Source organism: Limanda limanda, chromosome 9, assembly GCF_963576545.1.
Source record: "Limanda limanda chromosome 9, fLimLim1.1, whole genome shotgun sequence".
Classification (NCBI taxonomy): Eukaryota; Metazoa; Chordata; class Actinopteri; order Pleuronectiformes; family Pleuronectidae; genus Limanda; species Limanda limanda.
Window position 1 is genome coordinate 26,126,303 of NC_083644.1, and position 24,433 is coordinate 26,150,735.

The 24,433-nt window shown below is 40.2% G+C and overlaps 2 protein-coding genes across 2 annotated transcripts; both read left to right on the forward strand.

Moving 5' to 3' along the window:
- Positions 1 to 660: 660 nt before the first annotated feature.
- On the forward strand, positions 661 to 6,132 carry scp2b (sterol carrier protein 2b). Its single transcript, XM_061077663.1, has 5 exons — positions 661 to 786; positions 1,447 to 1,552; positions 2,072 to 2,201; positions 2,359 to 2,438; positions 5,486 to 6,132. Exons 1-5 carry the CDS (start codon positions 764 to 766, stop codon positions 5,579 to 5,581), a joined length of 435 nt encoding a protein of 144 aa, XP_060933646.1. The 5' UTR covers positions 661 to 763; the 3' UTR covers positions 5,582 to 6,132.
- Positions 6,133 to 6,578: 446 nt separating this feature from the next.
- Positions 6,579 to 23,557, forward strand: podn (podocan). Its single transcript, XM_061078927.1, is given in 15 exon segments — positions 6,579 to 6,701; positions 11,525 to 11,625; positions 11,627 to 11,664; positions 11,667 to 11,740; positions 12,533 to 12,579; positions 15,146 to 15,461; positions 15,585 to 15,678; positions 17,513 to 17,577; positions 18,761 to 18,870; positions 18,973 to 19,129; positions 19,300 to 19,415; positions 19,637 to 19,850; positions 20,054 to 20,497; positions 21,162 to 21,310; positions 22,706 to 23,557. Coding segments are annotated over 15 exon segments (2,205 nt in total). The 3' UTR covers positions 22,863 to 23,557.
- The last annotated feature ends 876 nt before the right edge of the window (positions 23,558 to 24,433 follow it).

The window sequence follows — 24,433 nt, forward strand, 5'->3', positions numbered from 1 at the left end:
CGTACCACACCATAATTAAATTTGGCTATAACTTGGCTATGCCTCTGAGCAAACATAGGATGATGTTATTTTTTTTAAATCAAACTCCTAGATAACCTTTATCCTTAACAATTGGGACTTCTTAGCCCTTGCTTTTTTTAAAGCAAATATGATGGTTAAATACGAAATTTTTTCTGTTCTTTTTTGAATCAAACAAACAACCAAACCGTACACAATTAAATGTGAATGTGAATCTGAGCCACTCTGTAGAAGCAGCGGTGAGCCAGAGTGGAGGAGGACAAAGGAACTCCAGCTCGGTACAAACCACCTGCAGCTTCTGCCCTGATCACTGAGCGGCTGAGACCAGAGAAACTCTGGGTTTCACTGTTCTTCAACAAAGTCACTGAGTGGCTGCTTCACGTTAAAGAGCTCAGATCTCACTGCGTGTGTCGCTCTGAGCGAGCGAGTGGGGGCGGGTGCGGTATGGATACCATACCATACTTAAGTTACTCTTAATTCCACAAATTAATCATCCCGCATTAATGCGTTGATTTCCACAGCTCTAATTAATATATGAAGAAGGGATTTAGATTGTGATTATATTTTCTGATCCACACTCCGGACCAGAAGGTGGCGGTAATGCTGGATGCCTACTGCCGTAAAACAAGAAGAAGAAGAAGAAACCGGAAAAAACAAGGAAGTGTAGTTTGGACACAAAGTGCAAGCTAACCTGCTCCAGTGTGTCAGTCAGTTGGTCTGTTTGTTCACCTGACGCAACAGGAAAATGCCTGAAAGACAGAGGTTAAGGTAAGAATCGCAAGCAGGGTGTCATAGAGACACTGAGCTCATGTTTTTTAAGTATTCATCCTCGTTGTCCCGGCTAACACACTAACGTGAGGCCACAGTTAGCTTGCTAGTAAGATACATGTCAAACATTCACGTACACCAACGTGTTATGCCAGCTGGCTGATCCGTTGCTACAAGCTAGCGAGCTGCTAGAACCTGCTATTGTTAGCATTGTTGTTTCCTTATGAATAAGCACATCCCACTAGCACATGGAGAGTAAAATAACTATCAACAGTTCCCATGTTATTTCGTGTTTAGCCACTTATCATTGTCAGGTTCATAAAGATGGTGACAAGATGCACGCAGGATTTTAGATTCATCGACTGTCATGACTGTCATTTCACCGTGACCTTTGTAAGAAAGTGATACCTTGGACCCTGTGTTGTGTTACTGCATGTTCTGCTCTGGAACTGACAAGCACACAGTGAGTTCTAGTGGTGAGACCATATATACAGTCTATGGGCGAGACACATGCAGTACATGTCTTTTTCTTTCTTACAATTAAATATCACATTGAATCTGACCGATTGTTTAATTTCTAGTAACCAGGCATGTTACTTTGCTGTGTTTCCATCACTGTCTATAGTTAATGACCTTACTTTTACATTCTTTCACCTTCAGCTCCACCATGTCAAGGATTGAAGCCATTAACACCAGTGCCAGTGATGGGCTGGAGGGGTTCAAGGCCCATGCTGTGTTCCAGGAAATCAACAAGAAGCTTGAGGAGGTGATTGAATGCCTTTTACAGTAGTAGACAAAATTATGAATTACAGACCAGTGTATATTGTCCTCACTTGTTACCAGTGTGTACGCTTCGAGACTTTTGAAGAGCTGCTCATTATATTTTGTTATTTCAACTTGACACGTCGTATTCACATCAATTCCCTTCAGGACACGTATATCTATTTAGTCATACTATTTCTAGCTCTGTGCCGTGTGGTGGCACAGTTGTCTCAGTCATTCCATGCCATGGATATTTTGTACACTTGCAAACATTTGATTCTAATCAATTGATCTCAAGTATCTGAAACATATGACCGGGTTCACAAGTTTGCATCAGAAGTCGGAACTTACCTCTATCAACATCAATATGTCATGGATTTTCATTTATGGTCCAAATTCGACAAAAACATTTCATTCATGAAAAAAAGCAGGACTAAAATGTAGCCCAAGTTAATTAAACTCACTGCGTTTACATTGTGCTGATGTTTCCGTCACCTAAAATAAATCTGTGTGTTTCATACAGGAAGGGGAGCAGTTTGTGAAAAAGATTGGGGGAGTGTTTGCCTTTCAAGTGAAGGATGGCCCAAATGGTCAGGAGGCAACTTGGTTTGTGGATGTGAAGAATGGCAAAGGCTGTGTTCATAATGACACAGGTAAGACAACCTCATCAGGGCTCTGTTTTGTCTCATAGGACAGTGTCATGTTATCCTGTTAATATTTAACTGTGGTTGTAATTTCAAGGCATGCAAACACTGTTTTTACATCAATGCTATATTTTAGTTAAATTAAGCTCTTATTTCTGTTCTGCAGCTAAGAAAGCAGACTGTACCATTACCATGTCGGATACAGATTTGTTGGCTTTAATGACAGGGAAGATGAACCCACAGAATGTGAGTATTGACAGAACTTTTACAAATATACAACCAAACAAGTTGTTTCTTGTCAATAGTGAGAGACTAAGACCTTTTTAGACTGATAGTAACATCTGTCTGAGAACTATATGTGGAAAGCTCTATGTACTGTACGTCTGTTCACATCTAGTATTGAAATGCATCCTGACCACTTGTGATTGGATCTCATTTACCTATATGCAAACACACACTATTTATATATTTCTGTTTGTGAAGACAATTGTGTACAGTCATCCACACCACTCTCAAACTCAACAATTGAATTATCTTTCAACCTCAAATCCTCACCGTCCTTGTTGGTTAACTCTCCTCTCATCATGTGATAAGACTCTGTAACTCTGTAATGTAACTCTTCTGAAGAGCCGGACTATCCAGGGTTCAGACAGAAAAACAACAACACCTGTGTAGCTTGTGCCGTGCACGTCTCTATTTAGTCAGCTCTGAGTAGGACAATAATCTGTGGCGCGAGTGGATTCACACTCTTGTAGATTGTGGTTAAAAGCTGAATAAAATAAATAGGATTTGCTTTTTTAAGAACACATAAAAAACATAACTGTACACTTAATTTAGTTAATTAAGTTAATTATATTATGATATTTTTACAGGGACTGAAGTATTGTTTAGCTTCATGTTTAGATATTCTTTACTGTAATTTACTGCATAATTATATGCGTTTAAAACTTTTCTGTCTGTTCAAATTGATATTCACTCCATACTAGGGCTGCAACTAACGACTATTCTGATAGTCGATTAGTCACCGATTATTGAAACGATTAATCGACTAATCGGATTATGAATGACACAAATTCTCAATTGCTCTTATTTAGCAAACAGCTTTTAAATTTAGCTTGAGGTTGTTCGAGGCATGTGATGACTGAAAATAAAGGCAATAAAAATTGATACTTCATCCAAAAAAAATGTCTTTTAATAAACTTTGTTGCATATAAGGGTACTGTTGACACAAAAGCAAATAAATCAAGTTTTTGTCCATTTAAAAGCAAGGACAGGCAAAGTGCTAATAAAACAAATAAATTAAAAATCAAGTATTCATTTTTCCTGTTAACAAAAATGACAGGGAAAGTAACAGCAATAAAAACATCAACAAACGAAACTACAGTCTTCTGACTAAATAATTGTGATTAAAAAAAGACGTTTGTCAGGCAATAGGATAACATAATGCTTTTAAACTCGTTAATAAAAAGTTTAAACCATATTTTTGTAATGGATGCTATAATCCTGCGCGCAGGTATATACGTGTATATATAACATCTGACAGAGGAGAGTCCGCATCGTCTCCGTTACGAAGTCACACGTGATTCCTCCTCACATGCACGTGTCCTGCTTCCATGGAGAGCAGGTCCGCCGCAACAGATACTGCAGGTAGTTTTTTTCGGGCTGTTACGGGTGAAGTTCTCCTAAACTTTTTACTTTCTAGTGCGCGATGCTGCTGCAGCGGAGGCCGGCATTGCTCCGTGTTTTGACGCTATTGCACATGCGTGACTTTCAGAGATAGGAAGGAAGCGAGATGGCTCACTCCTCAGCTGCTTTCATCAGCACCTCCGGTAAAACGACGTTTAGTTCAACTGCACGGCACGAAAAACACGTGTTATGACGTAACCAACGAATCATCGACGGGTAAATTCGTTGGCGACTATTCCTGTCATCGATTTTTGTCGACGACGTCGACTAATCGTTGCACCCCTACTCCATACCCATATACTGTCTTTATAACCATTTACTAACATACCTGCTGTTGTACTCCACAGTGTGCAGTTCTTTTTTCACTGCATTTCATTTCAATCTACCTCAGTCTGTGTGCCTCCCTAGTGGAACACATTTCCCGATTGGATGTGTTAATATAAGGATATATCCTTTTAGTATCCCCGCATGCAGCCTACAGACGAGAAAGAACTGACCATTAAAGGGGCAATGTGTAAAATTGAATGACATCTAGTGGTGAAGTTGCATGTTGCAGCTCAATAACCCTCACCTCTTCCTCTCCTTCTAAACATGACAGAGAACCTGTGGAAGCCTTTGGGACAGTTTGTAAATATGTGGGAAGTTTGAAAGCTCTGATGTAGTGTTTTACCATTTTCATGACGTGACATGGTACAATGACTGCAGAGAGGCTTAGTTTTCATTTCTGCGCCCATGTTAACAGATTAGACCAGGCATACTGGCTGCTGCTGTGGCACTGCACAGACATGGTTCAACCACTGAAACAGCACTGCTAATCTAAAGGGGAGATGTTTCTTTCACTGATTATTTCTGCGCTCTGCATGCTTTTCTCTGCAGAATAAACAGTAAAAATTATCTTTCACCACACTTTTATTGCTCTGTTGAACATTTTGGAAGACACATCTTTATAACCTATCAAATATGTTGCAAGCATAAATATTTACAACTCTTCCTTGACCATTTTTCTAAATGCACTTTAAAGTCTTAGCGATCCTCTCTCATGCTATGTGCAAATGTTTTCATACCCTGAATTGTAACCGGGTTGAAAAGCAGTGAACCATGAACAGAACACAGGTCTTTTGTACCGGAAGAGTGACGTGATGATACCTTTACATCCCCAGCATCAGTCCATGCCAGTTTGAGTGCTTGTCTGTGGTTAACATGACGATCAATCTCCAGGTTTCAAGAACACAGTCGAGTATTTCCACTGCTTCATCCTCCAACTGTGTCATAAACTGGTGTGAAAAAGCTTGAGAATGGCTTTGATACTCTGAGACTTTCCTCTCATGGTGGTTGATTCATCCCCCCCTCATCCAATTATATTTTTCACTTCTCTTTTTATCACTCCAGCCAGCATACAATCTAACTCTACACACACTGTGCCTGTGTGCCATGCAGTTCTCTGACATTTCATAAGCTGTTGCCATTGCCCCACTTTTCCCTGGCTTGAGTTAATCTCCGATGGCAACTATTTAACCCAGCTGCATATTCGTTCTCTCTTGCACTGGCCGAACAGTTCTTTAGATTGCAAACTCTGGATGATGTTTTTCACCTTTTCTCATTCACAGGCGTTTTTCCAGGGCAAGCTGAAGATCAAGGGAAACATGGGACTTGCCATGAAGCTTCAAAGCCTGCAGCTGCAGCCAGGCAAAGCCAAACTGTAGATGAGAGCTCGGAGTGAGCTGTAACTTCACCTCTGAACACTGAATAGAGTACATTTCAGATAGAATGTAACAGGGCTGGGAACTTTCTCATCACTGGACTGAACCCCTTTCCCTACTAGTGACCTCACTGACAACCAGGGGACTATTCCTTAGCCAATAATATAAATGGATAATTCTCTAATCAAGTCCCTGTCTGCGGTCTGTCCCATGATAACACTGTCAGAACACTAGTGTATAGACGGGTGCTACTACTTTCTGATTTTACTGATGTTTGTGTCCTCTTTCAATAAATTTCCATTATCTGTCGCTAATCAAATCCTTATGGAAATGTTTTGAGAAGAATGTTTTGATGATTTTCCACAATGATTGACACAATAGTCGAAGTGCCTCCTTGTCTCAGTTTTCCAGTTTTTAACCAATAATGCAGAAATGGTTTTTACTGTGGCTGCCCAACATTCTAATGGTGGGGGTTGTGAATATCTGCTGTGCTGTCATTATTGTATAAATATCAAAAATATTTCTACTAAATAAACATATCTGTTCTGCAAGAACCAGTGGGCTGTCTGTCAGTTTTTTTAAAACAGAAATGTAGCATTAACTGAATAATGTTTCTTATAATTTTGTGGACATAAACGGAAGAGTTGAACAGTTTGTCTGTGAGATGCCACGTAAAAATGGATTTAACAACAAACTTTGGCCCGAGGTCCTCACACAAGCTTCAGTGTTTGTTCAGTGTAAATGATCACACTCCTCCTGGCTCCACACAATGTTACACACACAACACCTCCCACATAATTTAGGGGGCCTGTTCGAGGTTGTATTGGTGTGACTCACCACAATAAGGGTCCTGTGTTCGGACGGGACAGAACTTGGATGTTACGGTCAGGCTGCGCCTATGTGTGCTCCGCCTTTTTTTAAAAACCTTGCACTTTTCCAACACGGCAGCGACCTGGTTCCAGACTGCCACGCTGTAGTTTTCCTTTGTAAATGGAGGAGTATGGCAAAAACACAAATCTGTTAACTAGCTCTGACTCAGATTCCACCGCAGCTTTGGCTTGGCTACTTTTCTGGGTCTTATACTTTAGTCATACACCATCACTCACTAATGGCTGCTTTTTTGGTACGAGATTTCATAAGTTAACAAGTTATTTGTATTTTCATTGTAACATTTACTTTTGATGAGAGGTGTTGGGCTAATTACATCAAGCCTGTATTCACAGCATTGCTTACAATGAGAAAATGTCATAAATGCTCTACTTTTCATGTGAATAGCACAATTGATTCACACAAAGGTTTTAAGATCATAAAATAACACACATTTTGCATGGTACATATGAATTCTAAGTGTGTTATTAAAGGGGCACACAGAAATGTAGGCTCAAGCACTGTCTGGGCCTGACCCATTAAGCAGGCTAAAATTTGGCATGTCTGTCACAGCTGCATTCATTTCTAGGTGTGTGCTTGGAACCGTACATTTTTGGGGATATGGGAAATGGATGGGTCATGGACCAAACGAAACCTTGCTCCTGTGGCTCCATCCCCCTGTTACTGCTGCACACACCCTGGCTCCCTGGATAGTTGGAGGAAGAGACATGTCCATCATCTTTATTTACAGTTTGTTTGCTAGAGTTGATTTGTTGGTGATGAGCAGCTAAAAGATCTGTTGGTCACAAAATACATTGCTTGGGACTTGAATCCGTGATTTGTGTTCTGCATTAAACAAAAGAGTTGACCTTTAAAAAGCTGCAACCAGTGGAAATAGTCAATTCAAGCAAAAGATGAAAGGATGATTTATAAGAATGGAGACAGGACGTCATCTGTATGCAAGAGAGCAGGCAATATCCCAGTTGTAATTGATAGAAGGTGCGAACAAAGAGGCTCTTTGACTGTGTCTTTCCTAAAACGCAGCGTGGGCAACTGTGTAAGTAGGACTTGAAAATAGAGAATAGAGGTCCCATGGTTCCACGCTGATCAGGATAATAGCCAACACAGTCCCTGCTGTTCTGTGATGTGTCCTGAAGAATGACATGAACCTGGAACCTGTTCAGAATAATTGATATATCAGTCTGTTGGAACAGCCATTTCTCTGAACATGCTCCACTGAAAGAGTGGAAAGTTACAAATAACATAGAGCTGTGACCAGAGAGGTCAGAAAACATGATGAGTAGAGAGGAGAGCCAGGATCAGTGTGTATAGTTCCCTGCAGATTCAGGAAGAGATTCATGGGTCCGTCTCTGCCAGCCTGAAAACAGCAGCTCAGTAGATGAGACTCACTATAACCATGTAGGACCCAGCAATCATCACTGTCTTCATTTATTGCAGTTGGTGGCTGCGTAGTGAAAAGGGAGGAAGTGGGGAAAAAACTTCTGGAAGATTTGCAGAAGTTGCTATGAGTTGATTGAGTCCAGCTGAACTTGATGAAAACATTTTCAGTTTTGAATTTCAGACAAAAAAAAACAAACCCAGACAGATAAATCAAGAAACCGATGCTGGACGGATTTTATCGTGATCTTGTAATAGTTGGCTCTAATGGAGGAACAAAGGTTTATATGATGCCAATATAAATTAGGTTTTCTGTTTCATATCAACTTGGTTTTCAACAACAGAAATTCATTTCACATTAGTGCCTTTCTTCAAATGTCTGAAGAATCAACGTTTGAAGACCAGGTACTTTCTAGGAACATTTTTTTAAAGTTTCAGGAAACAGAGGGGAAAATAAGGGACACATAAAACCTTTTTTCCAATCAACATCAACCCATAATTGGCAGTCAAATTTAACTGAAAACACATTCTGGTTCTTACAGATTGCTCTTTTACTAAGATTTGTCCTACAAAGAAAATCGTCTTTTACAGAATAGGTGACTAAGAGGAAATTGGTATGACATTTTCAGGCTGACAACCAAACTCTTCAGTACATCCAAAGGTTTATGCTGTGTCTTTCCCTTCTATTTGACCTTAATACATGTCACAGCAAAAAAGTTTTACTACAAGTTTACCAATGTCGCGCAGTGGATTTCCACGGAATGGGGTCCGGACGTTCTCCTGAGTTTTCGTTTCACTCATGAACAATGCAGCAGGGGGGTTCTCTGCTCAGACGCATTGACAACAGTAACAAATAATCTGCAGGTTTCAGGTGAGGGGTTGTGCAGCAGACAGAGGCAGGAGGTTACATATTAAATCTGCTACAGAGATCGACTGATTTTGTTTACAGCAGATCGACCTAGCTCTTATCATTACAAACTCACTTGACATCTTTGTTGGTGTTTTCTATTTTTGTGTGTCATCATCCCCCACTCGCATATGTTGAATCCAGCGGGGGATCCCCGGCTGTGCTCTCGAATTGGATTCTGCAGACTTCCTGTTGAGTTTTTACTCGCCAGGCGCTGAAAGTCCATGAGGCTCACACGCTGACATTTGTGTTCACACATACACCTCCTCTAGAGAAAGGATCTCTGGAGCTCACTGCCTGTCTGAAATCAGCATGAGTAGTTCTACCCTGATTGTCTCTCACCTCTCCCCACCGTGTCATCCATTTTTCAATCCTTAGTTGCCATGTGTCATCCATAATACTTTAATTTAGTAACATAACCAACATTTTCCTCAGATGTATTATACAGTTCTTAATAACACTCCATATGACTGAAATTACAATATACAGTGCCTTGCATAAGTATTCACCTCCCTTGGACTTCTCTACATTTTGTCATGGTATAACCACAGATTAAAATGCATTTCATTGGTATTTTATGCAATGGACCAACACAAAATACTCCATCATTTGGAAGTGGGGGAAATATTACATGGATTTCAAAATTATTTACAAATAAAAAATCTGAAATATGTATGTATGTGTAATCACCCCCTTTAATGTGAAGCCCCTATGAAAGAGCTGGTGCGACTAATTGCCTTCATTGCAAGTCTCATAATTAGTAAATAGGGTACACATGTCTGCAATTTCATCTCAGTATAAATACACCTGTTCTGTGAAGGCCTCAGAGTTTGTTTGAGATCATTACTGAACAAACAGCATCATGAAGACCAAAGAGCTCAGCAAACAGGTCAGGGATCAAGTTGTGGAGAAGTATGAAGCAGGGTTAGGTTCTAAACAAATATCCCAAGCTTTGAACATCTCACGGAGCACCATGAAATCCATCATCAGAAAATGGAAAGAATATGGCACAACCGCAAACCTACCAAGACAAGGCTGTCCACCCAAACTGACAAACCGGATAGGGAGAAAATTATTCAGAGGAGCCACCAAGAGGCCCATGGTAACTCTGGAGGAGCAGCAAAGATCAACAGCTGATGTGGGAGAATCTGTCCACAGGACAACTATAAGTCGTGTACTCCACAAATCTGGCCTTTATGGAAGAGTGGCAAGAAGGATGCCGTTGTTGAAAGTGAACTATAATAAATCCCATTTGGAGATGGCCACAAGCCATGTTGAAGACACAGCAAACCGGTGGAAGAAGGAGCTCTGGTCCAATGAGACCAAAATTTAACTTTTGAGCCTCAATGCAAAACGCTATGTGTGGCGGAAACCCAACAGTGCCCATCACCCTGAGCACACCATCCCAACAGTGAAACATGGTGGTGGTAAGATCAAAGCATGTTCATGTCTTTAAATCGCCCAGTCAAAGCCCAGACCTTAATCCAATTGAGAATCTACAGGCGGTCTCCATCCAATCTGACTGGGCTTCAGCTCTTTTGCCAAGAAGAATGGACAAACATTTCCATCTCTAGATGTGCAAAGCTGTTAGAGACATACCCAAAAGACTTGCAGCTGTAATTGCAGCGAAAGGGGGTTCTATACCAAGTATTGACACCAACAGATGTCGACTTTGTTGTTCTCATTATTGTTTGTGTCACAATAAAAGGAGTTTTGCACCTTCAAAGTACTCTGCATGTTGTGTTGATGAAATGGGAAATTTGAATTCCAGTTTGTAACAGTATAAAATGGGAAAAAGTCCAAGGGGGATGAATACTTATGCAAGGCACTGTACATGTCTACATACTCTTCAGATCATCACAACACAGCCCCACTTGAAGGGAGCATTAGCACTAGTGCAGTGCATTGCCTGCTGTAAACCTGCCTGATGGGAATGGGCTGTTGGTTTGACCTGAGCCAGATCCTACTCCAGAATTATTCCTTTTCATGAATGAGTCCTCAAACAGAACTACAATAGAGGCTGAGTGAGACTTTTTTTTTTTATTATTGTTTGTTGTGTGCTGCATATTGTGAGGAGAGATTTTTATAAACAGTCTATGGTGAAGAGTGAAAAAAGATAAAAGTGTATTTATCCGTCCTCGTTTATAAAATGGTAATAAGGAACTTTATTAGAGCTAGTAGTGACTTTTGTTAGATTTTGACAAAGCCAGGCTCTCAATTTCCCTGTTTCCAGTCTTGATGTTCAGCTATAAAATTGTAGTTCAGGGATCTGTGCTAATGGATCATAATGGTCACAGATGTTTACACACTGGCTAACAGGAGGTGGGCTTGCTGAAAAAGGGTTTAATCAAGAAACACTGACACCCTTCTTTGGCAGGCTGCTCTTCCACTTTTTAAACATTAGAGATGACTCATCTTTGTGCCAAATGAAAGTCATCTCATAACACTTTTCTGTTCTCAACCAGAGGAAAAAACTGTTTATACATACCTAATACAACATCGTTTATCAATAATCTGCAACACAGATGTTCGGAGTCACTACACCCCAGAGAGCGAGACTGTGTTTGAGCTGTTACACTTTCACATCCAAGATGTGGCCACCCTGTTTGTTCGAATTGATCTGTTCATTAAGAGCATGAATCAAGGGGAATATCCAACAACCCAGTGAACACAACACAAACTTCTAACAAGACCTGCATTGATGGGAAAAAATGCAATACTTGGGGAAAAAGATGAGGGGAAAAAAGGAAAGAATTTTCATTTTTGGCTCCCAGTCAGGTCAGAGCTGTCTCTCGTACTCACTCCCTTCCCGTCCACTCTCGCCTGTTCCCTTTCCTGTCTTTCTCTTGACTTTCGCGCTCCTACTCCCACTTCTTTCTCACATCTGGAGGGTATCTGCTGTGGCTGTGTGACTCCTTGCTTGCTGTGGGACAGCCTGTTTTTGGACTGGACGTCAGACTTGAGTGCATTTCAGCCAACGTGGGGAAGGGGTAAAGTAAAACTGTATAAACCAGCATGTTGCTTTTGCAGACTTATAGATTATAGGTGGCTGTTATGGTATACCTATGGTATACGGAGCATAGACTGAGCTTTATGCATCAAGGTCATTCATCCATGCATGACAGTTCTGGCATGTATATTTTATATGACTATTTAACAGTGCAGTAAAACCACCTCAAGAACTCTACTCAGCTGAGACAAAGTAGAGCAAAATGAAAATATAATGACTTTCAATATGCTCAGTATTTTTTTTCCCCTTTAACTACAATTGTATGGTAATATGAGTGGGTTGTTGACATAGCGATGGCTTTAAACGCCTCTCTGACCCCTGGATGCTGTTTTCAATCAAGTCATCGACAAGATTGAACAGGCAAGTGCACATCAAGCTTTTTTTTTTATTGTATGTGGGTGTTCCCATGCTGCGGTTTACATTTATGTTGTGTGTGCATTTACTTGTCAAAGTGTTTACCGCTGTCCTTCTGGTGCTTGTGGTGACACAATCTGAAAAGGTTCTTCTGATGGATGCCTTTTAGACTTTTGCCTCGAGAGCTGCCTTGGCTGGAGGTGATAAGGGCTTTTTCAAGGCTTTACCGAACACTAGCTCCAAAATAGTCACTATCCTTTTGCTTGCCAGACAAATGAAAAGGCTACATTCATATTATTTTATTAAATATACCTGAAACTGATGTTTGTGAATGTATGATTGTTGAATGATTGTAAAGCCAAGCAAGCGAGGCGTAAGGATCTATGCTTGCGTTCCTTTTTCAAATTAGCTCTTGCAGTTGGTGAGGACTGAAGCTTCAAACTCAGCAGAGAGAAGGAGCAGAGAGCTGGCTTTCTTTCGTTGTTGGCCTGGTGCGTAAATAATGCAAACCCTCCATCAATTAATATACATTTTAAATGCAATATCTTTTTTGTTTTTGCAAAACACAAATTGGAAATGGCACTGTAGGTAGAGATGAAGGTTGATGGCTAGAAAAAGATCTAGATGTGAGTTTTGCTTGCTTTGAAGGGTACTTTAGTAATTTAGTAACTTCAGAAAAAGTTAAATTTGATGGTAAGATTAAAAATAATCACTTTTCAAGCAGCAATGCCATTCAAACATGTCTACCTGGTTTAAGACTGAAAGACGAAAATATTCATGTGATAAATCAGGCAAACATATTTAAATGGATTAAAAAAACTGCGAGACTGCAAAAACTTTTTCTGAAAAGGTTTTTTGTTGCGTTTATGTGCACTAAATATTCGGTTCTTTGCACTTATTCCAAAAGAGACCAGAAATACTGAGCTGTTCACATTGCTAATATTCTTTTACTACTTCTGTTTACATGGAGCCATACATACTGCAGCGATATTTAAAACGTCCCCATGATGTCATTTGGCTACCCCTCTTCTAACTTTATTACTCTTCAGAGAAAAACCTGTTTGTAACTTCATGTCTTTCATAATGTTTAAAAATAGCTGTGTCTCTTGTGAGCTTTTCATGGGCTTGGTTCTCTACCCGAGCCTCTCATAATGTCTAATTGACTTGTCTACAACTCACAGAGCTGACTGTAAACAGGCAAAAGGCAGTGTGTTGCAAACTGACATAAAAACTCCTTTTAAATAGCATTTTCTGAATTTGTTGTTAACATTTACAAAGAATATCCCTAAAGCCCAGTTATTACTATTTATGGGGCATTTTGGAAAAAGCACAATTTGGACAATTTAAATGATCTGCATCAATTTTCAATTTTCTGAATAATCTTAAATTTGCATGTAAACATACTGACTCATGGGAAGGAGTTTAGAGTCTTTGATCATCAGAATATCAAGATCAAAAGTCCATTGCCACGCTAGTGACCATGCTAATATAATCAAAGGACAACAACAAAATGCTAATATTTTACAGGTGTAATATGTACACCATCACCACTTAGCTCTTTAGAATGCACAACTTTTCAGTTAACAGAAAAACAAGCAGGTTACTCCAAGTTGAGGTTCCCTCTTTATTTTGAATTCCACATACGTATAAATGCCCGAAACAATAAGTATGATGGTTCAGCAAAATGCACAGGCACATTTTCCATCCTCATACATTTTTTCTTCCATTTCACCCCTGAGGGGCTCTGTTTCCTACAGCCACAGTAAACATTATACAGCTGTTTTCACAGACTGAGCAGTACTCACTGTGACTCATTAATTCATTTTGACATTTAGAAAGAAACCAAATGCATCTTATTGTACACTTGGCTTGACAGGCAGCCTGATCTGAGGCAGTTTCTTAGGATGAGCAAAGTGTTTAAAGTTGAAAGCACAGGAAATGGTCAAAAATGTAAGCTTTGAGATTTTGAAGAGCTCTACAAAATGTGTGTTTTGAAATTATTAAAATTCAGTTTGAACAATAAAATGTTTTATCATTTAAAGTTTTTACACTTAAATGTCACTGTTGTGATTGAGTGAGTGAGTGAGTGAGTAAAGCAGGTGTCCTTCTGGACTTGTACAGGTATATTAGTCAGTGCATCAACCTCATGACTTTGTCGATAATATTTCCTCCTTCATCATAAATGTATTGAGGTAGATGTTTTCAGATTCACTGCGAGCTCTGGAGCTACTTCAGAATTAATCATTTTCATTAGTGAGTCCTCCTCAAACAGTTCTACAATATACTATCACTTTTAGTGGTCCCTTTGGGCGACTGTGGCTGAGGGGTAGAGGGGTAGAGTGGTCGTTCGAACCCCAGTCTGAACCATCTGCATACCATCTGCATGCCGAAGTGTCCTTGGGCAAGATGCTGAACCCTCAATAGCCCCCCATAGAATAATACAAGGTGCTGCAAGTAGATGCACTGTATGAATGTGTGTGAGAATGGGTGAATGTGAAACTGTACTGTAAACCACTTTGAGTGGTCTTCATTTGACTAGAAATGCGCAATATGAATACAAATCCATTTACCATTTATGCAGTACTTTTTATGTACTGAAGATTTTATCGTCAATGTTTTTATATAAAATTAACTCAAGGTTTTGGCATCTTTCACCTCATTGTTTTGAGTTTAAGGTACATAAGCATATGTTGCATGCCTTTTTTAGCCACATCCCCTTTTGAGTGGATGAACTTGTTCACTATACAAGCTTGAAATATTTCTGGGTTTCTCTGCATTTTGTGGATAGTAAATGTCAGAATGAGTTGGTTATGAGTCACTGACAGGCAGTGGGCTTCATCGCACTTTAGGATTACCTTAATGCAAAGTGATGAGGGACAACAGAGAGCTACTCCCAGCACTTTATTTGGTGTCACCCAACATATACCCAATTAAGAAAGTCCTAGAGTAAAAAAAGAAACCTGCTATTGCTTCAGTAGCAAAAAAAGTAGCAAATTGCAAGTTTCATCCATAGCCTGATGATTTTACCTTTGCCGCATGCACATGTCCTCGTGCAACAGGAGAGCTCAGCAGTGAACATGGCCTTTCCCAAGCCCTCCTTCCTGCGGGCCCTGAGTGTGCTGCTCTTGGCCTCAGTTTTGGTGCGGTGCCAGGCCCCTCTGGAACCAGTGGAAGAGGAAGAACCAATAATGGGGACTGACATTGCAAAGTTGGCGACACAATCTCAGCCTGTCCAGTGTCCACAAGACTGTAGCTGTACATCAGAGGAGGCAGTGGACTGCGCTGGAGTCGACCTCACAGAGTTTCCATCCGATTTGTCAGATAAAATCAGCCGTCTCTCGCTGCAGGTCTGGCACACCCACATAGGCAGTAGTGGGCATTTGCATTTTGTAATTCAGCTCAGAAATGACTGTGTTACCTGTGTTAAACTTATAATTTTTTCCTCTCCGTGTTTTGTGTCCTGATTTCAGAACAACAAAATCGAGCAGTTAACAGTGGAGCACGTTTCCCATCTGTATCAGCTTGAGACCCTCAACCTTCAAAACAACTGGCTCACTACAGATGGTAAACACTGTAACACAATATAAACACCTAGCAGGACTCTGGCGTACGGCAAGGGAGCAGATTATAGTCAGACAGTTGGATGCCCACTTGCCCTGCTCAGCTCTGAGTCTGTGCTGACTTGTGGAGGCTCAAAACGATGGGTCGATTTGGAGACATTTTTGCTCGATAATAAGTTGTTCTGCCACTGAACTGTTTGTGTCAGCCTCATTCTGAAACGTCCTGTTGTTACCTGTGAACGTTGGTTTTCTACAGCTGTATCATAACATCGATAACGTGACCCTCAGTTGTGGTCGTTGCCATTTGTGTTTACCAGAGAGATCTTCCATGCTCCAGAATGAGACCGGTGATAGGCCTGGTTGCGTGTCACTCGAAGTGCAGGCAGCCAATCAGAGGAGTGGCTCATAAATAAGGAATGAGGAATATAAAAACAGCCTGTTCTGTCTGGATCACAAGAGAGAGGCAGAAGAGAGGACATGGAAATACACATTGCAGAAGATTTTTTGACTTTAAACCACTGATATATCATCTTTGGGGTACCAGTACCTCGAATTATATCCCAGAAAAGTGTAAAATATGGGGCCTTTAAGTTGTATGGAGGGACCAATCACGATACTGAAAATGCAGATGTATACATCAGTTGTTCACATCAGCATCACTTAAAAAGGCAGAAAGCAATGCTCTGAAATGTGAACGCATGCAAACAACATTGCAAGTTCACAGTAACCCTGACCCTTACCAATAATGCCCCAGGTTAGTCAACCCATTCCATCTACACTAACCACATAATACCAAAACAAAGCGTGAGTCATGTATTCTTGAAACTGTTTGTGCAGCTAATGCCAGTAACCATTACCATTCTGGGGATTCTAAGATGAAGATACTATGGCTCTGTTTATTTCTGGCCAGCTGTGGTGACTGATGGTTTTTGTTTTTCTTGCTCAACTGACTGCAGCTATCCAGTTCTTTGTGAATTAAACCTTTTGTTGTAACAGGATATATTGTGTGTGAGGTAGTGTGGTGAGATTGTGTAATGATAATAATAATAACTTTATTTGTATAGCACTTATCTAAACAAGGTTACAAAGTGCTTCACACAAACCTGATCACAGTGTGTATGTATAAAAAAAAGAAGACTACATATGTTCTACATTTTTTAGTACACTTGCATGTATGTGAGGTAGTGTGGTGAGATTGTGTAATAATAATAATAACTTTATTTTTATAGCACTTATCTAAACCAGGTTACAAAGTGCTTCACACAAACCTGATCACAGTTTGTATGTATAACAAAGAGAAGACTGCATATGTTCTTACATTTTTAAGTACACTTGTAATCTGAGAGTCAGTTACTAAAAACTCTTCTTTTTCCCAACTGGCTCAGACAGACACTCACTTTCCTATTCAAGTCCTAACTTTTGGAAACCATAATTATAAATATACAAGAAATATAGTTAAATATGACTAAGATCTAAAAGAGTGTAGTGTGAAAATGTTACTTATAACTGGATTGTCCATTTTGATGAAAATTGCTCGGAACATTTTTGGCAATGTAGGTAAATAATTCAACAAAATATATAAGATGGGTCAAGTTGCTTTTATATATTTAACGTGGAAACACGATTTATTAAACCTTAAATAACCAATTAAATCTTAAATAACCTGAACAAAACTGTTCAGGAACATACTGAATTTGTTTTAATGTCATGGGGTTGCCAGTGCCTAGACAGAATCCACAAAGTACATAATAAACTAACTATGAGTCAGTCAACTGAAGACATCTGAAATTTGAAACTTATTAAAACAAAAACCTTTGTGGATATGTTTCTCTTGACAGGCCTTGAAGATGAAGGTTTCGAGATGCTGGAAGAGCTGGCTTATTTATACTTGGCGAATAACAAGGTGAACAAAATGTTTTTTCTACTAGCCTCAATCATGCAACAGCAAGTTCATCTTTTACATTTTCATCTTACTGTTCTGTTCTGTTGTAGTACCATGACATAGTGCCAGCTGGCAGAGAGAGGTGGCAGTCATACACTCTGTGTGAGCTTATGCTTGTAATGACTGTGCCAGCTGGTCAGAGCTAAAATGTTACTGACCCTTTTGGACACAGAGAAAAGAGAAAAGATGGTCAGATTTGTTTGTGCCTTTACAGGGATGAATATGAAAACAGGATACAGGAAGAATAGGGGATTTTAAAGTGCTCACTAAGCCTCAAAGACACCCATGCTGCTTTAATCCATAAACCATATTATAAAAAAGAGAGCTCTAAATGAACATCTAATCTCACCAGTGCTTCCCGGATTTCCATATTCACTGCTTTTTTTTACGGTGAAGTTGTGGTTGTGGTAAACTGTGCCGTTTCATGAAGGGGTACACAGATTGCCTTTCTTCTTTGGAGATGATGGACAAGCTGTACCAAAGCAAATATTAGAAAAACCACAAGAATGTATTATTGTTGCTTTTCAAAACATCCCTGTTTGTAATTATCTACGGTTAGTAAAGAGTAAGAGTCGAGCAGCTTAGTAAGACTGTCCATTTTGAGCTAAATGCTATCATTATCATATTAGCATGCTCATCTCAAATCTCCACGTATATCCTGTTTACCATGATCACCATCTTAGTGCTAACATGTTCTAATTAGCACTTATATAGCCGAGGCTGCTGGCATTAACATTTATTTTGCCTGTATTGGGACATCATCATTTTGACGTCATGGTGGCACTGGATAAAAAGTCAAAGGATGCCCAAAGTTATTAATGCTCATCTTGAGGGGACAACTCGTCCAGAAGATTCTGTATATCCCTGGATCGTTGACAGCAGACATTTGACACAAACCACAAAATGTCGGTTGGTCTGTCTGAATAAGTGACCAAGCAACCATCACTGTTTCTTAGGAGCCCGACCACCAGCGAGGCTAAAATACCTATTTATATTAGGGAAAGATTGTGGTTATAGTTGAAAGAAAAAGTAACCTTTGACAAAGAGGATTAAAACTGCCGACTCCAGTTTCACACAGACACTGTTTGTCTACTAAGAGTTTTTGCAGCATCATAACAGGATATTTGTTTTCTTTTACTTGCAGCTTACTTCTGCACCAAAGGTCTTACCCCCCTCTTTGGTTAGTGCTGATTTTGCGGCAAATGAGCTTTCAAAGATCTACCCATATACGTTTGGCCATAAACCAAAACTGAGGTATGGATGTGTGTATCTGTGTATCTGTGTAAATGTATCCCTTCTTTCTGGAAGTTTTGTGTCCAGTAACACATTGCAGTATCCCTTGATTATGGCTCCCAGGTCTGTGTATCTCCATAACAACAAGCTGACTGATGCAGGGCTTCCCGATCACATGTTCAATGCTTCTGACAATCTGGAGATCCTGACAATGTCAAGCAACTTCCTGCGGGTTGTACCCAAGAACCTGCCCTCCAGCCTTTATCGTCTTCATCTAAAGGTATGGCCCCTGTACCGTTGCATACTACCAGGAGAGTAGAGAATAATATAAGATACCAGATGGTTTTCCAGCTTAAGTTTGGACTTAGATGTTGGGTGGACGACATCTGTGTCTTTAACCTCATGAATATGGCCATGATGCTAACATTTGGATTGTTCCTGTGGTTACAGAGTAATAAGTTGGAGGAAATCCCAGCTGGGGCTTTTGACAACTTAAAAAACCTAAGAGAGTTGTATCTCCAGAACAATCTGCTCAGCAATGAGGGCATGGACAACGAGACTTTCAGGTGGAAAAATCCTCACTCACAGACCCTCAGTGGTTAATATATTGTTGATGTATTCAAGCATGCCGATGCTATTGCCCTGTGTAAAGCCGTAATGGCCCCACAACGCATTTATTACAATGGAATTTATTTGTGAACTCTTGTGTTGCAGCAGCAGAGAGAAAGCAACACAGTTCAGGATCAGAGAACTGATTTGATGACTTCCTCTCCCTCTCTTCTGGTAGCCAACTGAACAGCCTGGAGTGCCTGGATTTGTCAAATAACAATCTGAGCGTCGTCCCCAAGGGTCTGCCTCGCAATCTAGTGCTGCTACACCTGGAGAAGAATTCCATCCGCAGCATCCCCGGAGACGCTCTTATCTCTGTTCGAAACCTTGAGTACTTGCTTCTCCACAATAACAACCTCCGCTCCCGGTCCATCCACCCAGCTGCCTTCCAGGTACGTTCCTCTTTCATTTCATATTCTCTTAGATCTTTCACAGAATCACACGATCGTGTAACAACGTGATGATTTTATTGAGTATTTTCAATTGGAGGAAAGCTCTTGATGAGATGATATTCTCAACTGCTTCACATTTGATATTTTGAATTTCTTCGTAATAATGGATCACTTTATGAATCTTTTACTTGCTTTTTCACCAGGGTTTAAAGAAGCTGCATACTCTACACATGTATAACAATTTGCTGGAGCGGGTTCCCCGGGGCTTGCCTCGACGGGCCAAGACCCTAATGCTGCTCCACAACTCGATTTCTGGACTTGGCCGGAATGACCTGGCCCTGCTCTACACCCTAACGGAGCTCAATCTTAGCTACAACAAGCTGACAAACCAAAATGTTCACAGAGATGCCTTCAGGAAGCTGCGCGATTTGGAAAGACTGGACCTGTCGGGGAACAACTTTCACTCCGTGCCCCTCGGTCTTCCGCGCAGCCTGCAGGTTCTCGAAATCAAGAACAATCAGATCAACTCTATTCCGGATGGTGCACTGACGGGCATGGAGAAGCTACAAAAGATCATCCTGAGTAACAACCAGTTGAAACTGAACTCAGTCTACCAAGGAGCTTGGATGGAGCTCAGTGCGCTCACAGTGAGTGTCTGGTGGGGGACACAGATCAGATAATAGTGGAAAACGTTAGCCCTATTGTCCACTGCATTAACTTACTACTTGTAACATTGTGAATCAAGATCAATGGCACTGCTCTGAAACATGGAGAGTGCATTTCAGTGTTGGGTGGTTTGCTGCCTCTGTATGTATGCTACTGGGCCTGTCATAAACAGAGTAAGGGTCATGTCTGTGTCCCTTGGTTATTTCTGCTATATATTGAAAGTAAATGAATTTGGATAAAAAGGACTTTGGGGACCTTATGGGCAGAAGTTTGATCAAATACTGAAAGTGTCAGCAGTAGCCATCAATACTACTAAATTATTACTGAATTATCTCAGCATCAAGCATGCAGCTACGATAAGCCCCAGAGGAAAACTTGTGTATCAGGCACCACCTGCACTGATTTGTCATACAGCGTTTGTGATTGTTGCATTTAAGGTTTCAAAACTTTGATTGCAATCACTGGCAATCGAAGTGGTAATATATAAAAGTGGAGATGGCAGGCAGGAGCTATTTTGTCTATAAGTTACATATTGAGTATAACATTTTTCTGCACATTGCCTCTTATTTAAGAATAATTTAACACACACATCAGAGAAAATGTTTTATTATGCTTGATTATTGATGATGCCTCTTGTAATTTTAGACGTTAGATCTGTCTGCCAACCAGCTGTCGCACATCCCCTCGGACCTTCCTGAGTCTCTGGAGTACCTTCACCTAGAGAGTAATCGCATCGCCACTCTTCCTGCTTCAGCATTCGAAGGCACTCCGAGCATCAAAGGCATCTTCCTCCGGTAAGGGCCATGAAACTCCGAGTCGAGTTTCACTGATCATTGAATAAACAGTGAACAGTGAACAGCTCTTAGTGCAGCATCAGTGGCTTCAGGGTTCTGTTGACTGTTGCAGCAGGTCTTCACTTTCCAGAAACAAAGCTGCAACCAGCTCTACCACAGGCCAACCAAACAGCCCATTCCATACAGGCAGGATTAGAACGGACACTGCACTATTAACTAAATCTAAAGGAATAGTTTGAAATCTTGGGGAATAAGCTTACGTAATAGAATGTGAGATAACTGGAAACAGGGGGAAACAGCTGACCCTGCCCTTTCAAAAAGTAAGGAAATCTGCCTTGCAGTACCTTTAAAGAAAACTTATTATCACATTATATTTTGAAAACTCAAGTGTAAAATCACCGCTGTGGTTTTATATTTGTTATGTGCTGTTGCTTTAGATTAACTTTGGAGACCTCAGATTGTTATCAATCTTATGTAACTCTTGTCAAGAAAGTCAATAGGCACATTTTCTTAACTGTCAAACCTGGTATTTACAACTGTGAAAAATACTGTGATACACATTGAGACTATAGTCATTCAATTTTTTTTTTATAAAGTCCTATTTTTACATTTCAAGGCATAATCTAAACTCATAGAAAATCATATGCTCTTTACAAGAAATTCCTCTCCTGTTACTAATCAACTAAATTTACTGTGTTGGACTGAGCTTCATTTTGCAGAGTGCTGATATCTAATCTCCCCATCTCCTCTAACTTGTGTTCATTCAGCAAATTTTCCACTTTGGTTTGTTTCACATAGTGCAGGCTTATGCCCGCAAGCAGAGCAGCTGAAAGCAGCTGTCAGACGGCAGAGTAAAGAGGTTACAGACAAACGCTTCCAAGGATTTTGTTCTGTTTGGTTTTCAGTCTGACCTCAACCTGGCTGCTTTATTGCTTGTGTTCATGGGCCTTGACCCTTCCAGGCTGTTGTGCTCTTCATGCTGTTCATATCAGCTGCTGCCACATTTCTTTGATTATTTTGCATCAGTGAAGGAAGGGAAAAAAGGATTTGTGTGTGTGTGTGTGTGTGTTTGCGTGTGTTTATTGCATGTCCATATGCATTGCATGTTGGCTAGCTGTTAAAGTTCATAAACCACATTTGCAAGCATTTTCACTGATTGATGTGAGTAGATACAGTTGATTCCAGGTTCAATTAGATGAAATACTTTGATTTAAAGTGAGCACATGTACGTGTTGTGGGTGTTGCTCTGTGTGAAATATGTGCTCAACAGATGGATCCCACTGTACTGATCCCTGAGTGGAGAGATGCTCCCCCTGACAGATGACATTTGTGAATTTCAACTGCTGTTAAACCATCGCTTTCAGACATACATTTCCTCTCTTTTCTCCTATGAAGGTTTAACCGCCTGTCTGTGGACTCTGTGGATGAGAGCTCTTTCGCCCACCTGTCCAACTTGCAAGTGCTGGACATTGGCACAGCAAACACTGACCTTCCCTTTAAAAGAGACGACTTGGAGGGCGATATGATGATGGAGGAGGAGCAAGAAACATAAGAGACGCTTAATTAAACAGGAGTTGATTGTGTGAAGGACAGAATTATTATCTAAACGGGAATTAACCTGTTAATGTAACTGTCCTGGTTCATTATCGTATTGTGCTGAGTGGCAGAGTCACATGTGTCTGGTGCAGGATACCAGATGAAGTTACTTAGTTTCCATTGTTTGGGCTGGTTAGTATATCTTTATATCTGAGCTATATTGTATTGACTGTTGCCGTACAACATCTTTCTATCGTCTACCTTTTGTCATGCTGCTTTATTCTGAGAAAAATCTATTCGCAGGGTCTGTGGCAATTTCCCTTTGAAAATGTCTCTGTATCAAAATGAAAAATTAGGTTGCAACTTGAAGCAGATGTTTATAATTTGTGCATCTTAATGCATGCTTTCATTTTGTTTATGGCTGTCCCTTCTCCCTGGCTTACTCGAGTGATTCTACTAGAAATACTGTGAAACTATTTGTGTTTTAACAAGAGTGTTGAATGAAACACTGCAAGTCTCAAACATGACTTTATTTCAATTTGAATGAGTAATCTATTGGTTAGTTACTTTAGCGCAGTCAATCAATCTCTCGAGCCTGAGGTTTTTCACTATATCACCCCTCCAAAAGTCTTCAATATTTAATTCATTATGATATTAAGTAGAAAAGAAAAATAACAGAGCAAAAGATAACATTAGAGAACCTTTAAAGTAACAATCCTTAAAATTGTCAGTACAATAAAAACTTATATATACATATTTATACATTTTTCTAAAATATTCATTATATAGGCACTGTACTCCTTAAAGGTTCAGTGTGTTGAATTTAGTGGCATCTAGCGGTGGTGTCGCATTTGCATCAAGCTGAATACCCCAGAGATTTAGCCGCACTCCAAGCGTGTAGGAGAAGGAAAGTCAAAAGGAAAAGAAAATATGAAAGGTCCTTTGTGGAACCAGTGTCCAGTTTGTTTTTTGGGGGCTACTGAAGAAACATGGCAGACTACTAGGAAGCGAACCCACACCTGATTGAGTTTCAGGGATTTTACTGACATGGAGACATCTGCTGATACATCCTCCAAAATCCTACACACTGGACCTTCAAGTTTAAGTTATGATGGTTACTGGCAGTGTTAATTTATCAGGTGGCATACACTGCTCAAGAGATCACAGAGCATGGTGCCTAAACATCCTGATGTGTTGCACAATGCAGTACAACCAAGACTGTTAACTGCTCTTCTTAATCTTGCAATGGATTAAAACATTGTGACGTCATAGATGAGCGCAGGTATTTGTTAGCCGTGCTCAGAAGCAGATATTTTAGCTGTTCTTCTTCTTCTTACATTGTCAGTTGTGTGTCTGTTGCTCCCAGCGTCCAAAACATGTATCATGCAAAAATGTACATTCTGTTTCCCCCAGTCACTAAATCAAACCAGGACTGAAATCGTAAGGTTTGCAAGTTTAGCTTGACTATTTTCACCTCATGAATAATTTGAATTATTAATCTAATTAAATTGGATCTCTAAATTTCTCATTCAATTGACAAATTGAAATAAGAGTGCTGTTTCAGCACTACTATCAAATCAATCCGAT